A 22,500-nucleotide genomic window follows, 5' to 3' on the forward strand; every position below is an offset into this window, starting at 1 on the left:
ATAACTTAAAGGTAATGGAAACTAGAATTAAAGTGGAATTGGTAGAAAAAATTGATAACAAAATTAAAACAACGGAAATTGCTCTTTATGATTGTTAATGTCCTTAAAATCGAAAAGATTCCCATCTCGAATTTCCTTTATTAAACCCGAGAGTTACTCTTACCTAGTGGGGATATCCCTTTCATATTTTTTTTAAGATTTCAGGCCTGTTGCCCCGCTTGGGTGAAATTAAAAAAATGAATAAAATATTTCACAATTTGAAGATCAACTCATGGGTATTACTTTTATATTTCCTGGATATTTCCCTTCCAAAGAATAAAAGGATCACGTAGGTGATAGTGAATATAAACATAGGCAACTGAACAAACACAGAGAAATATTCTTAATATTGTTCTTGTACAGTCAGTATGCAAACATACTCATAATACTTACAGTCATATACGTGTGAAACTACAAAGACACCTATACTTATATACATTTGTACGAGCATTGAATTTCGATGATATTGCAACATAACTGAGTATATCATTCTCCAATTATCTATTGCTCTTTATTTTCATATTCACGAGCTGTTCCTTATGACAAGTCAACAATATTTTCTTGATGTAGAACACAAAAATCCATCTAACGCGTTCAGAGGTTGACTGAGAATCATGTAATGACCATCATGTGGTAGAAGACCATCGGTAGCAGAAGGAGGGAGGATCCAGCACAGCCTCTGCAAGTGGACCCTGTCTGCATGGCCTGCGGTAGCTCGCCTGTGATAGGCAAGTTGGGAACAATAAATTCCTAACATTTTGATTGTCATGAGGCGTAATATACATTAAGTGGAAACGTAATTCCACCAGTTGACGCTGAAAGGAATAGTATCAAGTGGAAACTATTCCCTTCAGCGTCAACTGATGTAATTAACGTCCAGTGATTCCAAGTTTTTCATCATTCTCTTATTATTTATAAATAGGAAAATCTTATAAAATATTTAGAATTATGTATCAACGGAATATAGATCTAATCAGGTGTATGACAAAGAAATGTCATCACGTTCCATCTTCTATAATTTTGGTATTAAGAATTCTTAAGTGTAAAGTGAAAAATTCTTGGTGGTTGGGGACCAAATCCTTTGGTGAAAAGTTTTGGGCCCAAAAGGTTAAAGTAACGTTGTTAAGCAGATATAAGCCTTAATATTTCTTTACTAATATCTATCTTTTTTTCATTCTAATGTTAAATTTGTATAGTTATTAATACAGTTTTAATTTACTACTAAAATTATATAATTTATTTGATATAAGATGGGTAATAATTAAAAATATCCTGGCATAGCCTCTCCTTTATGGCTTATTGACCTTATCTAACTGTAAATGGATCAATTTACACTACTAATCAATATATGAAATGTGCACTTAATCATTAACTACTTTGGTTTTACTCTACACATTATATGCATCCAAGAATCGCTTTCGAGACTCATCAAATCTTTTCTTTATCATAAAAATAAAAACCACCAGGAAAACTACAAAATTATTAGAAACAAAAAAAAAAAAACCTTTCATATTTTAGCTTTTCCTTCGCAATTCTTTCTCAGGCAAAAAAAAAAAAAAAAAAAAAAAAAACGCTGTCCCAATGAGGATATATCTGCAATGTGGCATGAAAAATAATAATAAATTACAAATTTTATTCACGAATATATGAACAAATGTCAACGATGTTTAGTAAAATTCTGAATATATATTTTTTTCACATTAGGCAAAGCAGCTAGAATTTTTTTCAAACTTTTACTCTCACCTTCCAAACTGATTTGTAAGTCAAAGGTTCTCAGCATCATGAAAAAAAATATTTTGTAAATATCTAGTAAAAGCATTTCACAATGAAATTTATTCAAGTTACTATTAAAGATAACAAATGAATTTGATTAATATACAACGCTAGAATGCAGAAAAAATATTGCAAGCACACGCAAAACCTGTATTGTCCCTGTTAAGAAAAGGAAAATTCTCCAATTCAATCTCTATAAAACTAGTTGTTACCAGTACTCAGACCATTATTGACAGTCATCATGATAAATAAACCTACTAGTTTTTATCATTTTTTTTATTATAATTTGCAAACCCCCACCGACAAAAAAAAAGTATTCTCTGAAGGAGAGGGTAGAATAAATGAGACGTCTCTTACCATTTAAAACCCTGACACGAACTGAAGCTTCCTTCATGGCCTGGGGAGCACAAATATAAATTCCTGAATCGTGAGACGTTGCGTCTGGTATAAAGAGAACACTTGTCGTAGTTGGGCCTTTGTCTGTGGTGATGGTGACGCCCTGCCTCGATCCGTCATATGAAACCATCTGGGAAGACAGGTATACAAGAGATTCCAGTAACCCTTTCTTTCTAGACATTGAATATTTAAATGAATATATATATATATATATATATATATATATATACATATATATATATATATATATATATATATATATATATATATATATATATATATATATATATATATATATATATATATATATATATATATATATATATATATATATATATGAGAAAGAGAAGGGACTGTTGGGAAGTTCCCAGAAGAAGGTAGTGAGGTGAATTGCCGGAGTATCACTACTGAAAAGGAGCAAAAACCAGGATATAAAACGGATATGTGATGTATATAATGTAAAATGGTTCCTATGGAAGCTAGTCAGAGATATCATGGCAATATTTCAAGAAATGAGGAGGTGGAACAATAGAAGATAGTTAAGACCATGCAAGTGATCGGGAGGAGGATTATGGGGCATCAGCGGATCAGATGGATGGATAGATGTGGTGGAGAGTGATATAAGCAAGGGGAAAGGATACAAGGATTAGATATAGATGGAGAAGATTGACTAGTGCGCCAAATACTTGTATACAGTGGGACTAATAAGGTCGAAAGAAGAAAATGCTTTCGAATATGTATGCATATATACATGATGAATAAGTTTAATACTCATTACTACTTCCATAACATCACCATCAGTTTGTTCCTACCTTGTCTCTGTGGTACCAGAATATGTTCTCTGGGGGTTCAGGGCTGTCTGGTACAACACATTTTATGTTCAGAGGTGAGCCGTGATCCACGTATAGTTCAGGAGCTAAAGGAATGATCGCCTGGGGTTCTGTAGATCAGCCTAAGATTATTACCCATACACACGCACGTACACATGAGCACAAACACAGATACACACACATACACACACACACACACACACACACACATATATATATATATATATATATATATATATATATATATATATATATATATATATATATATATATATCCCTTTCTGAGTGGCGATTCCTTTAGGAGGTTGAAGAGTTTGTGCATCATAATGATCGGCTAAGCTATACTAGTCAGGGCCACCCATGATGTGAGGGATCAGACAAAAATCTCCTCCCATCAGCAATCGGCAGTGGCTAGCGTGGTGATGAAAACTAGCCAAAACCAGACATGTATATCACAACCTCGTCCCGACCATTAGTCTCCATTGGCAGTGGAACAATTGCCGAAGGAGGCGGGAAGCTACATTCCACAGCAGGAGGTGCATAAAATCTCTGGACTAAATCAGGTCACCTTTGGAAACTGAACCTTACAATATATAGCGTCAGGACCAAGTTAATAGAACACTTGAAAGAAATAAACTGGGATGTCCTAGGATTAAGTAAAATTAGAATAACTGGGGAATCTTATGTGAAATTAAAAGAGGGCAGCATGACTTGTTTTAGAGGACATGAAAGGGATAAAGAGAATGGATTGCGTTTTCTTATTATTAAAAATCCTGCAGGTAACATAAAAGAATTTTATAGTTGGATTGATGGAATTGCAGATTTGTTATGAAACTAAAGAAGAAGTATGTACCAACATCAAATGCATAAAAAGAAATATAACTTTTTCATGAAGATCGGGAGATATCTATGAAAAAAACAGGCTAATGAGGGTGAAAATAAGAGAGAAGAACAATAGGAAATTTGGAGTAGGCAAAAGGAATGACAGGATACATGCTTAAAGAATTTGCTGGAAGAAAAACTCTGAAAATCATGAAGACCTTATTTTAGAAAAAGGAATATAGAAAATAGATATGACAAAGCCAAACGAAGAATTGAAAGGAAATTAAATGCATTTCATACTGTGTGAAAGGGTCAATTTAGTTAAAGATGTAGTTGTTAAGAAAATTATAGTCAAGTGATCATAGAATGGTTAGATGGAAAAAATTTGTATGTCTAAGGAAAGAGGGAATACAAAAATAATTTTAAGAAAGAAAATAAATAATCCTGTTATAAAATATTAATCTGATAACTTTAGTTTACCGGTATAAAATAACCACTCGTAGCTACATCATGAAAGTGAAGCAAGTAAAGATAATCAAGGGAAACTATCAGACAAGACCAGAAAATTAATAAAGAGAGATTGGAAATGAGGGTAAAATTAAAAAGAGATGAAATATAATTAGCTGAACTATCCAAAAGAATAAATAAACTAAATACCCGAGATATTCCTAAACATAATCAAACCAAAATTGAGGAAACACCAAATAAAGGAAGAAGCATCAAATTGAAGAAGAAAAGACTCGGAACTGGGTGCCAACAGACGTCTGCTTTTATGGATGAAAATGGAAATATTATCGATAATAGAGATTGAGTGATAGAAATGGCAGGGGATTCCTATACAATGCTATGCAGCAATGATATAAGAAATAACTTCAATAGAAGTAATGAAACAACTAAGCTGGTACCAAGTATAACAGGAGGAAAAGTAAAGAAACCATTGAAAGGCATTAAAAGAGGCAAAGCAATGTGAAAATATGGCCAAACAATTGATTTGATAATAGATAGAGGAGATATCACGATAGTGAAACCGGCTGAACTCTACACCAAATGTCTGCAATGATACTCTTCACCTACAGCTTAAAAAACTATATCATTATACTCATTCACAAAAAGGGAGACATAAAAGGCCTGAAAAATTACCGCCCAATAAATTCACTTTCTGCAATATATAAAATATATACAAAAATCATATTGAGCCGAATGGAAAGACAGTCAAACTTTAATCACCCAAAGAGAGCAGGAATGATGTTGAAGTGGGTATTCAACAATTGACCATATCCATGTAATTAACCAGCTAATGGAAAAATTAACAGAGTATGAGAAACCACTATATATGACATTTATAGACTATGAGAAAGCTTTACATTCTATCAAAGTTTCAGCAGTAATGAAAGCCCTTCAGGAATAAGGAATAGAAGAATCTAATGTTAGATCGCTTGACGATATATATGTATATATATATATATATATATATATATATATATATATATATATATATATATATATATATATATATATATATATATATATATATATATATATAGCAAGTACAACAATCCTAAAACTACAAAAAGATAGTGAGAAAGAATAGGGAAAGAATAATGATGGAAATAACTCTAGAGACAGAAAAAAAGCAACATGGATAAAAAAACAAACTAAAGTACTGGGTATTCTGACAACTTAAAAGAAAAAGAAATTAATATGGGTAGGGCATATAATATGAATGACAAACAATAGATGAACATTAAGAATAGCTTAATAGTCCCATAGAAATTGTAATAGAAGCAGGGGAGGAACTAAACGACAATGGATCGGTGAACTAAGGAAATCTACAAATGTGGATTGGCACAGAAAGACCCATACCTACCTGACTGAGGACTGAAGCGTGAAGGAGGCGATGATGAATGGAGAAGTATTGATTTAAAAGCTCAAGATAGAGACCACTGACGAAATCTAACTGAGGGCCTCTGCATCAATAGGCGTGGAAGGAAATGATGATGATGATGATGAAGAGGATGAAAATGTACACGATAAAAACACCACAAAAAACAACAAATGTAACCATTTTTAGCCGACTGCCGGAAAAGGGCCTCAGACATGTCTTTATTTATGCTGGTGATTGGCCAGTTTTCATCACCATGCATGCCGACTGTTGATCGGTGATTTCGGGAGATTTTTGTCTGATTGTTCACAGCAAACATGGTGAGGCACAAACCCTTTCACCAAGCTAAGGTATGTCTACTCAAGAAGCGATATATATATATATATATATATATATATATATATATATATATATATATATATATATATATATATGTATATATATATAAGTATTTATATATATATATATATATATATATATATATATATATATATATATATATATATATAAGCATATATATATATATGTATATATATATATATATATATATATATATATATATATATATATATATATATATATATTATATATGTATATATATATATATATATATATATATATATATATATATATATATATATACATATATATATATATATATATATATATATATATATATATATATATATATATATGTATATGTATATGTATATATATATATATATATATATATATATATATATACATATATATATATATATATATATATATATATATATATATATATGTATATATTATATATGTGATATATATATATATATATATATATATATATATATATATATATATATATATATATATATATATATATATATAGACATAATGTGTCTATGGGTTACTTTGAATAAAGAACTGGAATTTTAATTAAAATCTCACATTACTCTCTTCTAAAATGGAACCTATAACATTCAAATCAATTTTTACATGGAACAAGCTCCCCTAAACACATTTCTTTTTTCATTTAATATCCTCCAAAATGGATATATAATTTTAAATATAATTTATTATAAGATTAACTGTAAGATTGAAAATTAGAACATTCACAAACCAACAACATTAAGTTCGATGACTCTAGCAATTGGAGGCCTCATGGAAACCTGACATTCGTATTTCCCAGCATCTCTAATCTGTGGGTATCTTATCCTCAGCATCCAGACATCGGATCCGGGTTTGTTCATGGCTTCGAATCGGTTGTCGTTAGTGAAGGTGATTCGACCCACTGTCAGTACGTGGATGTCTTCGTGTCTCACCCACGAAACCTTTGAAGAATATTTTTCAAAGTAGGAATTGGCTCAAGTGATAAATATATTAAAGTATATACCTGCCATGTAAGTAAACCTTTGCCTGTCATGTGAGTCAGATCATAAGAATACTCAAGATGTCAGGAGGACAGATAACTGATAATGAATCAATCAGTCGCAGGAATACTGTATGTTTATGTATGTTTGTTAAAGAATTGTGTCAAATAATAAGCAGTCCATATTATTGCCGAGGCAGGTATCGAAACATTGGTAAATCGTGAGGATCAGTATTTAGAAATATAATTTGTCCCTTTTTTAAGAAGTACAGTAAGATAAAAGTAATGTTAAATCATTTGTAGATTCAGGAAATCAGATTAATAGAATAGATAATATTGCCTGGATATATTTAAATTAGATAATCACTTTAAAATGTAAAGAGATGTTGTTGCTAACTTTTTGTTTTGGCTTAAGTGACGAACAACTTGTTTGGTTTTAAACAGAGGAAAAGGAAAAAGAATAAAATAATATATGTTATATGACAGATACACATCCATAAAATAACGTTTAAAAAATATTTGATTAGAGTGTTCTAGCACGTCTCATATGGTTAATTTACTACTTCCCATAAAGTTTATTTATTTCTTTATTTTTTATCGAATCCTTGTATGCAAAATATGTAAAAGTGAGATTATTGACCTTTTTAAGAGTACTATAGCTGTCGTAAATTGTATTGCGCGATCACTGAACGCTGTTATTGGTGATGTGTACTAACTCTGATATGTGACGTGCTCTAAGCCTATTGGTGAGAGCATATTTCCGTCACAGTGGAGATTTCCAAAAAAATCTAACAATCCAGCATATTGACAGAGCAACATTGCATTTACTTATTCCGAGGTGTAAGCAGCACCACTTGAGCGATCATTAAAACAAGAAGGTAGGCTACTCGTCTGAAGAGTATCTGGATGTGTATAGTGTATTCACGATTTTTTTTTAAATGAAGTGAAAAAACCCATGTTCCAATATGTCATTATGCATCGACATGGGACATACTAGGTGTCAGGTGGAAAAATACATCGGTTGTGTATGCTGTGAGCAAAGTTGTTCTTTAAGACAGTAAAATAAAAGTTCAAGATGCCTAGATATGCAAGAACTAACATAGCAGACACTGCCTCTGTTGGAGATGATAATGAAGGAGCAGTTGGTTATAGGGATGTCGTTGAAGAATATAGATGATAGCAACGAACGCAGAACTTGAAAATGGCTGAGATAACCGAGCAGAGTTAATAAACAGATTATTATTTGAATGAGATGAGGAGCGGCACACAACTACAGCATATCTAACGTGCATAAACGAAGTTCAAACGCACACAAGTGAAAGCACAGATGCAAAACTGAGTAAAGATACTCATATTGTCGTAGTTCGAAAATTGCCAGAAGTCCAGGCAAGTGTTAGGCCTTTTGATGATTAGTGGCCTAAGGAAAGGTTTCCATCGAACAAAGTGTTATTGAGAGAATTTAAAATTAGGTTGCTGAAAGATGCTCCAGCAATGGTCGTAATGTATTAGCCATAAGACAGTTTAAGAAATTATACCAAAATAAAACAACGTTTAATTGAGGAATACACCTTACTCGATGCAAGAAAATGGGATATGAAAGAAAACTGCAAACCAAAAATTAGTGTGGGTGAGACATTTCTCAGTTTTGCAACTCATATTTTTCGAGATTATGATTTGTTTGCTACACAAAGTGCAAATCTCCCTGAAGGTAACAAAAAAGCAATTGCCTGTCAACATATTCGCAGATTAGTAAACCCGTACTTATGCGTTTATTTGTTCGATGATAATCGCTCCTTTGCAGACAGTTTGCTAGAAGAGTAAATGACGGAGAATAACTGCCCCGATGCCGAGAAGGTAGTAGCCATGTGAGGCCCTCACCAACGCTCAAAGCGGAAGAGGCGAGAATGAAATCAGCATGTGAGAAAAGCCTTCAGATGTTGGCAATGTGGGGGAGAGGAGACCCAACGAGTGCAGTACCCCACCCAAGGATCCCCCCACTGTTACACTTGTCAAGCCTCCGATCATCTCTCGAGAGAGTGCCCAGCAAAAAACTTTGAGGGCGGCCGGGCTGAGGCACACACACACACCAACCCCCGCCCAGCATCCAAGAAAAAGGAAACAGAGGAAGGGAGAGACAAGGAAGATTAATGGCCCTCGCATGGCAACAGGAGCAGTCGAGCGGACAATGGTGCCCCCATCAGTACCACCAACCCCACCAAAAGAGCATTAAGGACAGGAGCAGGGGGCAGTAGTATTGTGAGGTCGTTGGCACGTGCACCACATATCCTAATGAGCTGCTCGGAATTTTAGCAGTTAGGATTGACCTATAAGCTAAGTCCATTAGAGTGCTGATTGACAGAGTAGCCAGCGTTTCCCTTAAAGAAAAAGGAATCTCTTCAAACCCACTACAGTCAGCAGCATCCATCATGCTTAACATGCCAGAAGGATATAAACCACAGACAAGGCATGCAACGATCGTCAAGTTTAAAGTGGCATCTGTGAAGTATACACAAGATTTTTTATCTCGCCCACCTTGTGAATTCCAGGAATCAAGGCTATACTATGGTTGGATTTTATAATGAGTAATCAAATATGCATTTGGGGGGAAAAAGATAGAATAACAGTAAAAGATGTAGGGAGCATTTTGCCGATAGAAACTCATAAGAGAGTAAGTCCTTGTGCAGGAAAGGAGAGACAATCAAGTAAGGTAACAGCTGTACCTGAAAGAGGAGAAGGATTGCCTCACCAGACACCTACGAGCATATCAGTGACCCAGTGTCAGCATCTCCTAAAGGGAACCAGGGCACTAGTAGTCTTAGAGGGCTTGTCAGAACTAAAAGAGAACGGAGCAGAGAATTACGATAGTTAATTTGTCAAATAACAGAGTGGTGGGAGGAAGTGATTCTCTGTGTGGACTAGAGTTATGTGAAATAACTAACAATGGTATCTTTGGAGCCACAATTCCAGCCAGCACAGACAAACGCACTCAGAACTTGTTTATGCAAGTGAAAAAATATGTCCGCCAGAATATCAACCTGTAGTTAGTAACATTGTTAATAATTATTCTGATGTAATTGCAATTGGCAATGAGCCACTGAGGAAGATTGATCGATTTAACCTGAGCATTAAAACTGGGCAGGTGAAGCCGATCATTTTAAGGCCTTTTAAGGTATCCATACATTTCAAGGGAGATATAGAAAGGGAAATTAGTAAATTAAGGGAACAAGGGATTATCAATGAGAGCGAATCCACCTGGGCTTCTCCTATTGTAGCTGTTAGGAAGAAGAATGGCTCGGTAAGAATGTGTTTTGATTATAGGAAGTTGAATATAGTCATTAAGGATATTGCATTTCCATTGCCCTAAATTGAAGAATTACTTGTGAAGGTACGGGATAATTTATATTTTGCAACTATCGATCAAAAATCTGTATACTATCAAATAACCATTCAGGAAGACAGTAAATATGTAAAACGACATCTATAGCCAACGATCAACTATTTTAGATTAATTTTTTTTCCTTTCAATGTTAGAAATGCTCCAAGTACTTTTTCTAGGCTAATGATGGTGGTTTTGACTCCCTTAATTGGCCGAAATGTTCTTGTTTATTTTGAGGATAACATAATCACAGGGAAAATGACCGAAGAACATAATAACAATATTCGTATAGCTTTAGAAGCATCTCAACGTAATGGTATGAAAATAAATTTGTCTAAGTGCAGCCTTCTGTATACAGGTCGAATATTTAGGTCATATAACAACCCCAGAAGGTATCCAACCGTGCAGTAAAGTAGAAGCTATTAGAGATTTCCCAAGGCCACGCACCACTAAGGAAGTAGCTGGGTTCCTTGGGCTCGCTGGGTATTACCATAAATACATCTGAGGTTTTGGAGAGATAACGAGACCCTTAGATGCTTTAAATAAACAAAAAGTAATAAGTTGAGCATTGGAAGAAGAAAGGGCCTTTAATAATTTGAAAGCTGCTTTAATTATCAATGACTTTCTTGCATATCCTTGATTTGATTACCCGATTTTAGTGACACCAGATGCGAGTATCGTAGCTATTGGTGGAGTGATTTTTCAACGAGATCATAAAGGTAGAGACCGACCAATTGTTTTGCTTCCAGGGCATTAAAAGGGGCAGAGAAGAATTATAGTACAATCCATCGAGACGCATTGGCTATTGTTTGGGTTCCAGAGAGGCAACGGTTCTTTTTATTAGGTCAGCGGATTGAGTTGCAAAGTGATCATGACCCCATACCGGAATTATTCTACAAAGGAGACTTGTCTAGACAAGTGAGATGGACTGGAAGATTGTTAGAGTTTAACATAGGGGTTTGAGCACATAGAAGGTAAGGCTAACAAGGTAGCTGATGCCCTCTCTAGAAGTGCAGTAAAATGATTAACAGTTCGGGCGCAAAAGAGGAATGAAGAACGAAACCAGCAAATTCAAGACCTCCATCAAAATAGAAAACAAGATATGAATTCACGTGAGGAGCAATCAGAAGATGAGAGAGAGAGAGAGAGAGAGAGAGAGAGAGAGAGAGAGAGAGAGAGAGAGAGAGAGAGAGAGACGGGAAGGGGGGGGGGGGAATAGTGAACGTGGGTGTGTGTGGTTGGCCGAGGATATGACCAGGGGTGTCCAAAATGAGTGCCCTGATGATGTAGGTGTGTTTGACTTTGGAGGTTGGGATATAAAGGAAGTCAAAGAAGGACAGAAAAAAAAGAGGAATGGATGGCAAGAGTGGGAGCATTGACTAAGGACGAATCAGAGAGTTATCCATCATTTTTTTAATGTGCCTCGGGAGAATTTTTTTAGGGAGAATGATATCTTATATTGTGCTTATGAGAAGAGGGAAAGGGAATTTTTAGCACGGGTAGTTCTCCCTTCCTCTTTAATTAATCGAGCCATCCACATTGTACATGGAAGCCCATATGTAGTGCATTTGGGGATTGATAGAACATTAATGAGAGAGCATGAGACTCCTTCTTTTGGTTAGGGATGAAAAAATCTATAGAAAATTACATGAAATGTTGTCATGCTTGTAACTGTTTCAAAGAACTTAAAAAAACTGTACCGGAAGCCAGAAAGTTGTATGTGATTCCTATTAAATTCTAAAGGGTTCATGGATGTGGTAGGACTATTTCCTACTGGTTTAATACAACACAAGTATATATGTGTATTTGTGGATGCATCTACTCGTTACACTCATACTTACGCAATATTGGATAAATCAGCAAATTCATTAGTCCTGGCGCTGTGCTCTTTCATTACTAGGTTTGGTTGCCTGGAAATTTTGATAAGTAATAATGGTCTTGAGTTATAAATAAGGTGGTGAAATCGGTCACAAACTTGTTACAAATTAAATACTTTTCATTGACGGCATGTAGGCCTTCAGCTAATTGTTTAGTGGAATCACATAATATAAAAGTGGTGCGAGTTTTGCGTTACTTAGTGGCTGATGACCACCATGCTTTCTACAGCTGAGCTAGCTTTGTACATTGCATATAATTCCTCACTCAGAGACATGCCTTCCGTTTTTGTGTATGGACAGGATCCTGTATTACGGTCCTCATTAATTCACAACATTTGCGAAATTATTCAACAGAGCAATACCGTGCCTATTTACTAAATCTCTTAAGGAGAATAATGAACACCACTGAAAGGTTTTTGAAAAGAGCTAATGAAAAACACAGCTCAAAGTATGATGGGCGGTTCAAAACCGCACCGGTAAAAATATTTATGGGCGATCGTGTGTATTTGAAACGATTCCAACCTAGGAAACACAAACTAGAGCCAGCGTATTAGGGTCTGTACAGATGATTAAATGTAACACAGTAGTGATACAAAGCATTAGTAAGGGAGCAGTGTCTGAACATCATCAGGCACACATACATATGGTTCCAGAAGAAGTAGTTTTCAAAAATATCAATCAGAGTATACCTCCTTATCCCTGCATATGCAACCATTCCTCGATTTGATGAGTATCATTTTCTTTTTTCGGCTGTTTTTGGTATTTAAACATACTTCATTTCTTCTTTTGATGTGTTCTAAATAACAGTAGAATGCCCAAAACTCTCAATAACTATCAATGCCCATGGGCTGGTCAATTTGACCCATTAAGTAATTGAATTACGGTATTATATAGAGTGAAGATATCAATAAAGAAATTTGATGGGGATCTTTTCTTTATTGTCTTAGCAACCAAAAATACAAACTATCGTAATATTACGTGCAGATCATTGCTCTCATGAAATACTTTTATTAAGTTTTAGTAAAAATTGAAATGTTATGTATTATAGTTGCAGAGGTTATAAGAAGAAATTAGTGAAATTACTTTATATCATATTGTGTAAATTTTTACATGCTATATTTCATTTTTTAGTGGAAGTTTACTTTTCTCGGTGATTTCTATGTATATGTTTTAAGTTGCATTTCTGTTAAGCACATACCATCCCCTATTCTGGGTTAGAGTTTCCTTCATGTATCATATACTAGAGAGGGCATGAGCCATCTCCTATCGGAGTGAGGAGCTCTTGGGGTGGAGTAATGTCCTAATCTGTGTATGCAAAATATGTAGAAGTATGTGTTTTATACAGTGAGATTAATGACCTTTTTAAGAGTGTTATGACTGTCATACATTGTAGTGCGCAATCACTAAATTATGCTTTAGGTGATATGTTTTAAGTCTGATATGTGACGTGCTGTAGGCCTATTGGTGAGAGCATATTTCCATCATAGTGGAAATTTCCACTTAACCTAACAAAATCTAAAAGGATCTATCAAAATCTAACAGAGTAACAGTGCATTTACTTGTTCCGAGAGGTAAGTAGTACCATTCGAGTGATCATAAGAACAAGTAGGTAGTCGTCTGAAGAGTATCTGTCTGTGTAAAGTGTATTCACGAACATTTTATTAATAAATTGAAAAATTCATGTTCCGATGTCTCATTATCCGTCGACATGGAACATTTCTATTCTTTACCGAACTCTTTTTCTGTGTTGGAGCTCTTGAGCAAATAGCATCATGCTTTTCGAACCGGGGAAATAATAATAATAATAATAATAATAATAATAATAATAATAATAATAATAATAATAATAATAATAAATGACCACGTGGCTTTAGAGTAGGAAGAAACCTTAATTTCACTGAATTTACTTAATTGCACAAAATACAAAAATTTATTCCATCTTTATTGACAGATGACTTATATTAAAATGTGATAATAATAATAATAATAATAATAATAATAATAATAATAATAATAATAATAATAATAATAATAATAATAATAATAATAATAATAATATAGATTCTACTTACAAAAGTAAGTTAGTTAAACAAGGAAAATCATCTCGAATCAAAAACTTCTCATAGAAATCCCACCATAATCTTTGTATATTAACTCACCGTTTTTATCCCTAGATTCAGGACGTGACAGTGGAGGTAGACAGTTTTGCCTCTGATGACAGTGACGTTAGTTGTGGTTGTGTCGGCGAAGGAAGGAAGGAGATTGTTGTTGAATCTGGCAGGCGGGGTAAATAGGGCCGCCCCGCCTCCCACGAAATGACTGATAGTTGTCGCCGTTGGCCCCACATCTGGTGGGGAGGTGACGTATACTAGAACGAGATATCAGGATCTTTTTGCATTGGGTCTGGTCCAGAGAGGCTCCTCATTGAAGGATTTCACGACTCTCTTATTTTGGTTATTGCTGTGGTCATTGTTGTTATTAACTGGGGGCATAAAAGAACCCTGCCAGGCACCTGCAAAAGATAGAGAGACACTGTACTTTATACTTACAAGACATACTCATTATGGTATTCAAAACATATTCTTGATATTTATCATATTACACAACCACCACTACTACTACTACTACTACTACTACTACTACTACTACTTGTGGAGAATTTTTTAATGGTTGTGTTCTGAGTGGGAACTTAGTCCGGGAAAGCCTCCTTATAACAGTTACATAAAGTTCAACAGGGGAGGATATGAGCACTTACTCTCGGGGCACAAACACCCTGCTAATACTTTACTGTCACAATTCACTAACCATCACTCACATACAAAAGGGAAATTTTACTGTCCAGAGGCCGAAGCACTCCACACGTAGGATTAACAATAATTTATGGCCTACTCTAGCTTTGTCAGGTCTATAGTCATCTCATTCTCAGGCTCTGTTCCGGCTCCGTCCAGGCTACCCCAATGAAATGCTGGACAGTTATTTTACGTTAATGTAATTAAGACAAAATCCAAAAATGGGAGCAGTGATGTAAAGTAGTTTAAAAGTTTAAAGATAAGGATCTTTACCTTCGAAGCAAATATATTAATGCAAAGTACCTCGCTGTTACCACCTATAGACTTACTCTTTAAATATGGGGTATTTTGTCCCGTGATCAACTATTCATTTCACACATTAAAATAAATGAGGGAGCAAAAATACTAAAGAGGTTTAATTAACCTAATATTGATTTATTCACAAATTTACATTAAAACAAAACGGACATCTTAACAACACAAAAAATGGTATCAAAAGAGATGCAATTCAAATAATGAAAATGATAGGTTAGACACGTGGTCTGCAACAATCAAAAATCAAAATGGGGTCTGGCACGTGGCCCACGTGACCCAGAGACTATGCTAGTCTCCAAGCAAGAAATAATAATGGAAAAATATTTACACACAATCCCACCGCACACAGTCCGAATATTGTAATTAGCCAGGTTCCCTATCAAGATAGAATTAGTCTAAGCTAATAAAAAATGGGGGAAAACTAAATGGCCATTGATGTAGTACCTGCACTCCTTTGAAGTTTAGTCCTATGCCCGTGATAGCTGTTGACCTGGTTGTTGCACTAATCTCTTGCCTGGCTCACCCCAAGAATTCTCACTGTAGCTGTAACTGGGTACATCAGGGTCCTCTTCTTCTCAATCTCTCCGACCGGCAGCAACCTTTTGTGAGTCGAGTTTTAGGAGAGAGAGTGCGGGGGGGGGGGGGGGGTGAGCCAGAAGTGCTCGGGTTCAATGACCAGGCAGGTCAGCAGGCTAGGGCAGCTTCTCGTAGAATGGGGTCGACACTACGGTCGAAGAGATCACCTGGCTTCACCTTGCCAAACAAGTGACGGTCATGATGCGCACGGTAATCCATTGGGGTTGCCATATCGGGACTTAAGGACAGGGCAATATATTGTTGAAAGGAGTGCAGAGGAGGCAGGATTTTGTACTAAATACTCAGATAAATCTTGCTGCTCTGAGGGAGGTTATATATACAATAATCCTACCTATTCTGGCTTGCTAAAAATTAATATTTAAAATGATTAATTAGCAATGGACTGGTACGATGGGCATACATCTTAAAATTAACAAACCTTAATTGGTATTGAGAAATATAAGATGCCTTAATTTAGCATTATTGGAATTTGTATCAAAAAGGCAGTTTATGAATTTAATCTCGACCCATGTAGTTAAGGAAAGAACCAACATACGCCGTGGTTACACTAAGGCCCTCTAACGTGCGTATCTACGCTGTGACGTCACGAGCATGGCGTGCGCCACTGTCAACAAGTTTAGATTAGTCCTCCCTAAGATTCGTTAAAGAAAATTGAATGTAGGAGAGAATTTTTAAGGGGTAGCTATAGTATTAGTAGAAGAGAGCTAAAAATACGATTGAAAGAAGAAGAGTGAAGAAAATTCTTCACACCCTGGGGATAAAGGGGAGAAAAAAGGGATAGGGGTTAGTTCCGGAAAATGTGATTCAACTACTTGTTAGTATGAGCGAGATAAGCTTACTGGCTGAATGAAGAGGGAAGTCGTTCTTCACATCAACGTCCATTTAAAGTTAACAAAATGCTGTTGGCGTTAATTAAAATCAATTGAATCAAAAGTTATGCTTTCACGTGAATTAGGGGAAAATTGAACCACGCAGGCAATGCTTCACGGAAGCGCTAAGTTAAGCATATGATCAGTTTTAACTTTAAACGTATGATGCAATAATAATTAAACGATTAAAAATACTCAATTCTTCCCACCCTAGGGGTACGGATAGAGCAAAGAAAACGCAATCCAATGTCAGTCGAGTTCAGCAACAAGTCCGGCCAAATGACAAATTAAAAATTATGGGGGTGAATCCCAATCCCGGTCTGACACCCAACGTTTCACATTAAATGATTTTATAAATAAAATGACTGGCGTGATGAAAGCTTTGAATTTGTCGCCTGACAAAAAGAGAAAAGTTAATTCCTTCTCAGCGTTACAAAGTAAAAGGTTATTTGACACTAGCCTGAATGACAAACTGGGACAAACTAGGTCCATGGGGACATCGTATTTCTGACTGTGAAAGTTTTGGATGTCGGTTTTAAGAAAAACGTTTGCAAGGGGAGTAATTAAGGGAAAAGTTATATTCAGCACGAGCTGAAGGATGTCAGGGGGATTATGGCAACATGACAAGTTGTCAAGGCAAAAATTAAATTTACGCTTTGAGGTTAGAGCAAGTGATTGACTGGAAAAATGCTGCTGAATGACTTGGCAAAAATAATAAAGGCTTACAATTGTGCCATATAAAAGTGAATGAAAATAATAACTGATGTTCAATGTACCGTTATCCTCAAGCAAGGTGAATCGTAGACAGGCTCTAATCTCCGGTGCTAGGTCTACATGTGTGACCTTCGCTAAGTCCGCCGTCAGTGCACAAGGTTCATTTCTGACTGCTAAGGTCTTAACCTTGCGATCACGCGGCTCTTTCTGAGGGCGGGTTTCAGATTTTGACGTAGATATTTTAGCGTTGACACGGGTTAGAGCGGAAGTAACGGGCTTAAGAACTGGACAGTCAGGCAACGTGAGCACTGGTCCATGGAATGGTACGGTTTTAATGACTGACTTTACCGATGTAGGCCTCTGCTGGCCATCACGCACACAGTTAAGTTGGGTGGTATTCGTGCTACCACTTGGGGGGTCTATGTTAAGACGATGAATGGTATTTCTTCCAGGACGGACTGTCACCGGCGGCAAAGACAAAGGGGGTTGAGGGTGATCAAAGGCTGGTGGCTTAAGGTTGGGAGATGAGGACGGAGCACGTGGGATTGACACAAAATTACTAATTGTGTGCCGTGTTGGCAACATAGTATTGAAATGTGATGATTTTACTGGTTGGGGAATTGAGACAAAATTATGAACATTGTGCTTGACTGCCGATACGTTAGAAGTAACAATTAGGGGACGTGTCACTGAAGGTGTTGCATTCGAAGAAGAACAAGACTGATTAGGTTTTATAAGTAAATTTGGATGAGCCATGAGGCTATTAAAAGCAATCTCAATTTTACTTGAACAGGCAGCAAGCACTGGATAATTTAATTTAACAATAGGATGGCCGTAATGACGTCTCCAAAAATTCTTGTAATTAAAAAGTTCATCTCTTACTTTACCAATAAGGTTTTTAAAATTATTCACGGCTTCAGGACCCATGTTGGGAAAATCTACAGAAGCAAGAGCATGAAGTGCTAGGTCTGCGTCCTCACACACAAAGGTGAACGTCAACTCCTGTTCCTTAAGCCTAGCGTTAATCTCCTCGGGGCTAAGCGTTTCCGCCTTAGGCGGTGGAGGGTTGTTTACGTTAAGCATGAAGTCCGCCATCTTGGAATGACCACGTTTTGATGAACGGATTCGTGGAAGCAAACAAAGGGTAACTGAATTTTAAAGGAAAGTAAAAATGAAACTTTACAAATTTACAAGGTTGATAATTCAACATTTAAATTTACTCATGATGGGGGAACAAGTTAAATGGACAAAAATATGAATCATGAAATTACTTTAAAATTCAAAGTGACCGGGCCCAACAAAGCAGACGATGCCCAGGTCACGTGACGTTAAAGACTTTGCTAAAATGAATTATTTACGCACGTGGCGATAATGACTAATTAATTTACTTCAAAGAACATATTAGAAAGCACATGGGCTTATGAATGCAAAGATTCAAGTTAAATGTTAAAATAACAGGTCGAGGCTGACACTGTTGTGACGATTTCACAATTACGGACGCACTAAGGCGACCACTGAACTACTCAAAATGTAGATTGGCGCACAAGGCAGCGACTTTAAAGAGCACTCTCGTGGAGGCTAAACAAATATAAAATTTCCCTCACGCGGAGGTAAAACAAAAATATCCACGCTAAAGGACAAAAACAATATTTCCTCGCTAAAGGAAATTAAATGAACTACACGAAGTTATTTACTTACGGTAGCAAACAATTATGTACCCTTAGTTTGGGTTGTAAAGAAGATCCGCCATCTCGGAACAAACACGTGGAATGAAACGGACTTGGGGTTAAGTTTCTACGTTACTCGTAAGAAGACTTAAAATTATGTTACGCCAATTCGTTCTTTAGGACAAGGACATGTGCTAGGTATACGGGAAACGTTTGTTAGAAAAGTTAATGTTGGTTAGGGAAGGTAAACAACACAAAGGAAGGTAGACCAAGGTACAAAATGTTACAAATTAGATGCTTAGCTAGCAAAATTAGTTGACAGAACGAGTACACCGGTGCTCTAGCTGAGCAGTAAACACGGGCGTCTGAACAACAAAAACCTTAGTTCAAGTAGCTTAGAACTTTTTGGTATAAGTGGATTCCGCCACACGTGGGTGAACGGATCCATGACAAAGTGAAGTTCCTACGACAAATTCTAGTCTTTCTGTAGAGAACATTCAAGCAACAAATTAACCTGGTTACGTAGCTCTTTCCTTAAACACGTGGTCGATACAAAAACATCATAATGATTACAAATTTCTCTTTCCAATTAAAGTCTGGGCATTAAACATTCGACAAACTGGCTGTGTGCGTGTGGGTAAGTGATATAGCGAGTTACTATATGCTTAATCAAGCTGATTAATTACGTTAATGCTTCACAAGTCAAAGGTAAAAGATCCGGTTCGAAGGACCACTCGTGTGGAGAATTTTTTAATGGTTGTGTTCTGAGTGGGAACTTAGTCCGGGAAAGTCTCCTTATAACAGTTACATAAAGTTCAACAGGGGAGGATATGAGCGCTTACTCTCGGGGCACAAACACCCTGCTAATACTTTACTGTCACAATTCACTAACCATCACTCACATACAAAAGGGAAATTTTACTGTCCAGAGGCCGAAGCACTCCACACGTAGGATTAACAATAATTTATGGCCTACTCTAGCTTTGTCAGGTCTATAGTCATCTCATTCTCAGGCTCTGTTCCGGCTCCGTCCCAGCTACCCCAATGAAATGCTGGACAGTTATTTTACGTTAATGTAATTAAGACAAAATCCAAAAATGGGAGCAGTGATGTAAAGTAGTTTAAAAGTTTAAAGATAAGGATCTTTACCTTCGAAGCAAATATATTAATGCAAAGTACCTCGCTGTTACCACCTATAGACTTACTCTTTAAATATGGGGTATTTTGTCCCGTGATCAACTATTCATTTCACACATTAAAATAAATGAGGGAGCAAAAATACTAAAGAGGTTTAATTAACCTAATATTGATTTATTCACAAATTTACATTAAAACAAAACGGACATCTTAACAACACAAAAAATGGTATCAAAAGAGATGCAATTCAAATAATGAAAATGATAGGTTAGACACGTGGTCTGCAACAATCAAAAATCAAAATGGGGTCTGGCACGTGGCCCACGTGACCCAGAGACTATGCTAGTCTCCAAGCAAGAAATAATAATGGAAAAATATTTACACACAATCCCACCGCACACAGTCCGAATATTGTAATTAGCCAGGTTCCCTATCAAGTTAGAATTAGTCTAAGCTAATAAAAAATGGGGGAAAACTAAATGGCCATTGCTGTAGTACCTGCACTCCTTTGAAGTTTAGTCCTATGCCCGTGATAGCTGTTGACCTGGTTGTTGCACTAATCTCTTGCCTGGCTCACCCCAAGAATTCTCACTGTAGCTGTAACTAGGTACATCAGGGTCCTCTTCTTCTTAATCTCTCCGACCGGCAGCAACCTTTTGTGAGTCGAGTTTTGGGAGAGAGAGTGCGGGGGGGGGGGGGGGGAGCCAGAAGTGCTCGGGTTCAATGACCAGGCAGGTCAGCAGGCTAGGGCAGCTTCTCGTAGAATGGGGTCGACACTACGGTCGAAGAGATCACCTGGCTTCACCTTGCCAAACAAGTGACGGTCATGATGCGCACGGTAATCCATTGGGGTTGCCATATCGGGACTTAAGGACAGGGCAATATATTGTTGAAAGGAGTGCAGAGGAGGCAGGATTTTGTACTAAATACTCAGATAAATCTTGCTGCTCTGAGGGAGGTTATATATACAATAATCCTACCTATTCTGGCTTGCTAAAAATTAATATTTAAAATGATTAATTAGCAATGGACTGGTACGATGGGCATACATCTTAAAATTAACAAACCTTAATTGGTATTGAGAAATATAAGATGCATTAATTTAGCATTATTGGAATTTGTATCAAAAAGGCAGTTTATGAATTTAATCTCGACCCATGTAGTTAAGGAAAGAACCAACATACGCCGTGGTTACACTAAGGCCCTCTAACGTGCGTATCTACGCTGTGACGTCACGAGCATGGCGTGTGCCACTGTCAACAAGTTTAGATTAGTTCTCCCTAAGATTTGTTAAAGAAAATTGGATGTAGGAGAGAATTTTTAAGGGGTAGCTATAGTATTAGTAGAAGAGAGCTAAAAATACGATTGAAAGAAGAAGAGTGAAGAAAAATCTTCACACTACTACTATTATTATTATTATTATTATTATTATTATTATTATTATTATTATTATTATTATTATTATTATTATCATTATTATTATTATTAATATTATTATTATTATTATTAATATTATTAATATTTTATAGTTGTTATGGATATTTTTAATCGCAAAACAAAATATCATTAAAACTCTAACATCCTTTTTTTCAATAGTAATACTAAACATTATGAATAAGAAAAAATAAGAGAAATGCTGGACTATCTATTCAGAACCCATATGGAAGATATTTGGAAGTTTGATGCATATTTTATAACATGTAAAAGGAAAACATAATAGTAGCAATGACCATGAGACAATACTTGCCAATAGTAATATCAAATGATGCTTCGATATTGCTGTTAACTTGTTCCTAAGCATTTTAATGAGACATCTGAGAGAGAGAGAGAGAGAGAGAGAGAGAGAGAGAGAGAGAGAGAGAGAGAGAGAGAGAGAGAGAGAGAGAGAGAGATATAGAGAGAGAGAGAGAGAGAGAGAGAATGCTTGTTTGGATCTGATGTATACCTTATACCATGGAGAAAAAAAAACTAACTTTATTGTGAATATATTGATTTCTGTAACTAGAATGATCTAGCAATAATATGATGAAAAAGAACATCATGTACCGTCTATGGGCATG

At 36.0% G+C, this 22,500-nt stretch overlaps 1 protein-coding gene across 1 annotated transcript in view; it reads right to left on the reverse strand.

Annotated features, from left to right (window-relative positions):
- The window catches only part of LOC137637022 (synaptogenesis protein syg-2-like), a 34,464-nt gene that overhangs the window by 727 nt on the left and 11,237 nt on the right, over window positions 1–22,500 (reverse strand). The window contains exons 2-6 of the mRNA XM_068369333.1: window positions 14,512–14,864; window positions 6,851–7,061; window positions 3,021–3,148; window positions 2,170–2,338; window positions 1–758 (exon numbers count right to left, since the gene is read on the reverse strand). The exon at window positions 1–758 is cut by the window's left edge and continues 727 nt beyond it. Coding sequence (XP_068225434.1) covers window positions 652–758; window positions 2,170–2,338; window positions 3,021–3,148; window positions 6,851–6,980 — 534 coding nt within the window. The 5' untranslated portion in view covers window positions 6,981–7,061; window positions 14,512–14,864 and the 3' untranslated portion in view covers window positions 1–651. The remainder of the gene's footprint in view (window positions 759–2,169; window positions 2,339–3,020; window positions 3,149–6,850; window positions 7,062–14,511; window positions 14,865–22,500) is intronic.

The sequence above is a fragment of the Palaemon carinicauda genome, unplaced genomic scaffold, assembly GCF_036898095.1.
Source record: "Palaemon carinicauda isolate YSFRI2023 unplaced genomic scaffold, ASM3689809v2 scaffold496, whole genome shotgun sequence".
NCBI classification, from domain to species: Eukaryota; Metazoa; Arthropoda; class Malacostraca; order Decapoda; family Palaemonidae; genus Palaemon; species Palaemon carinicauda.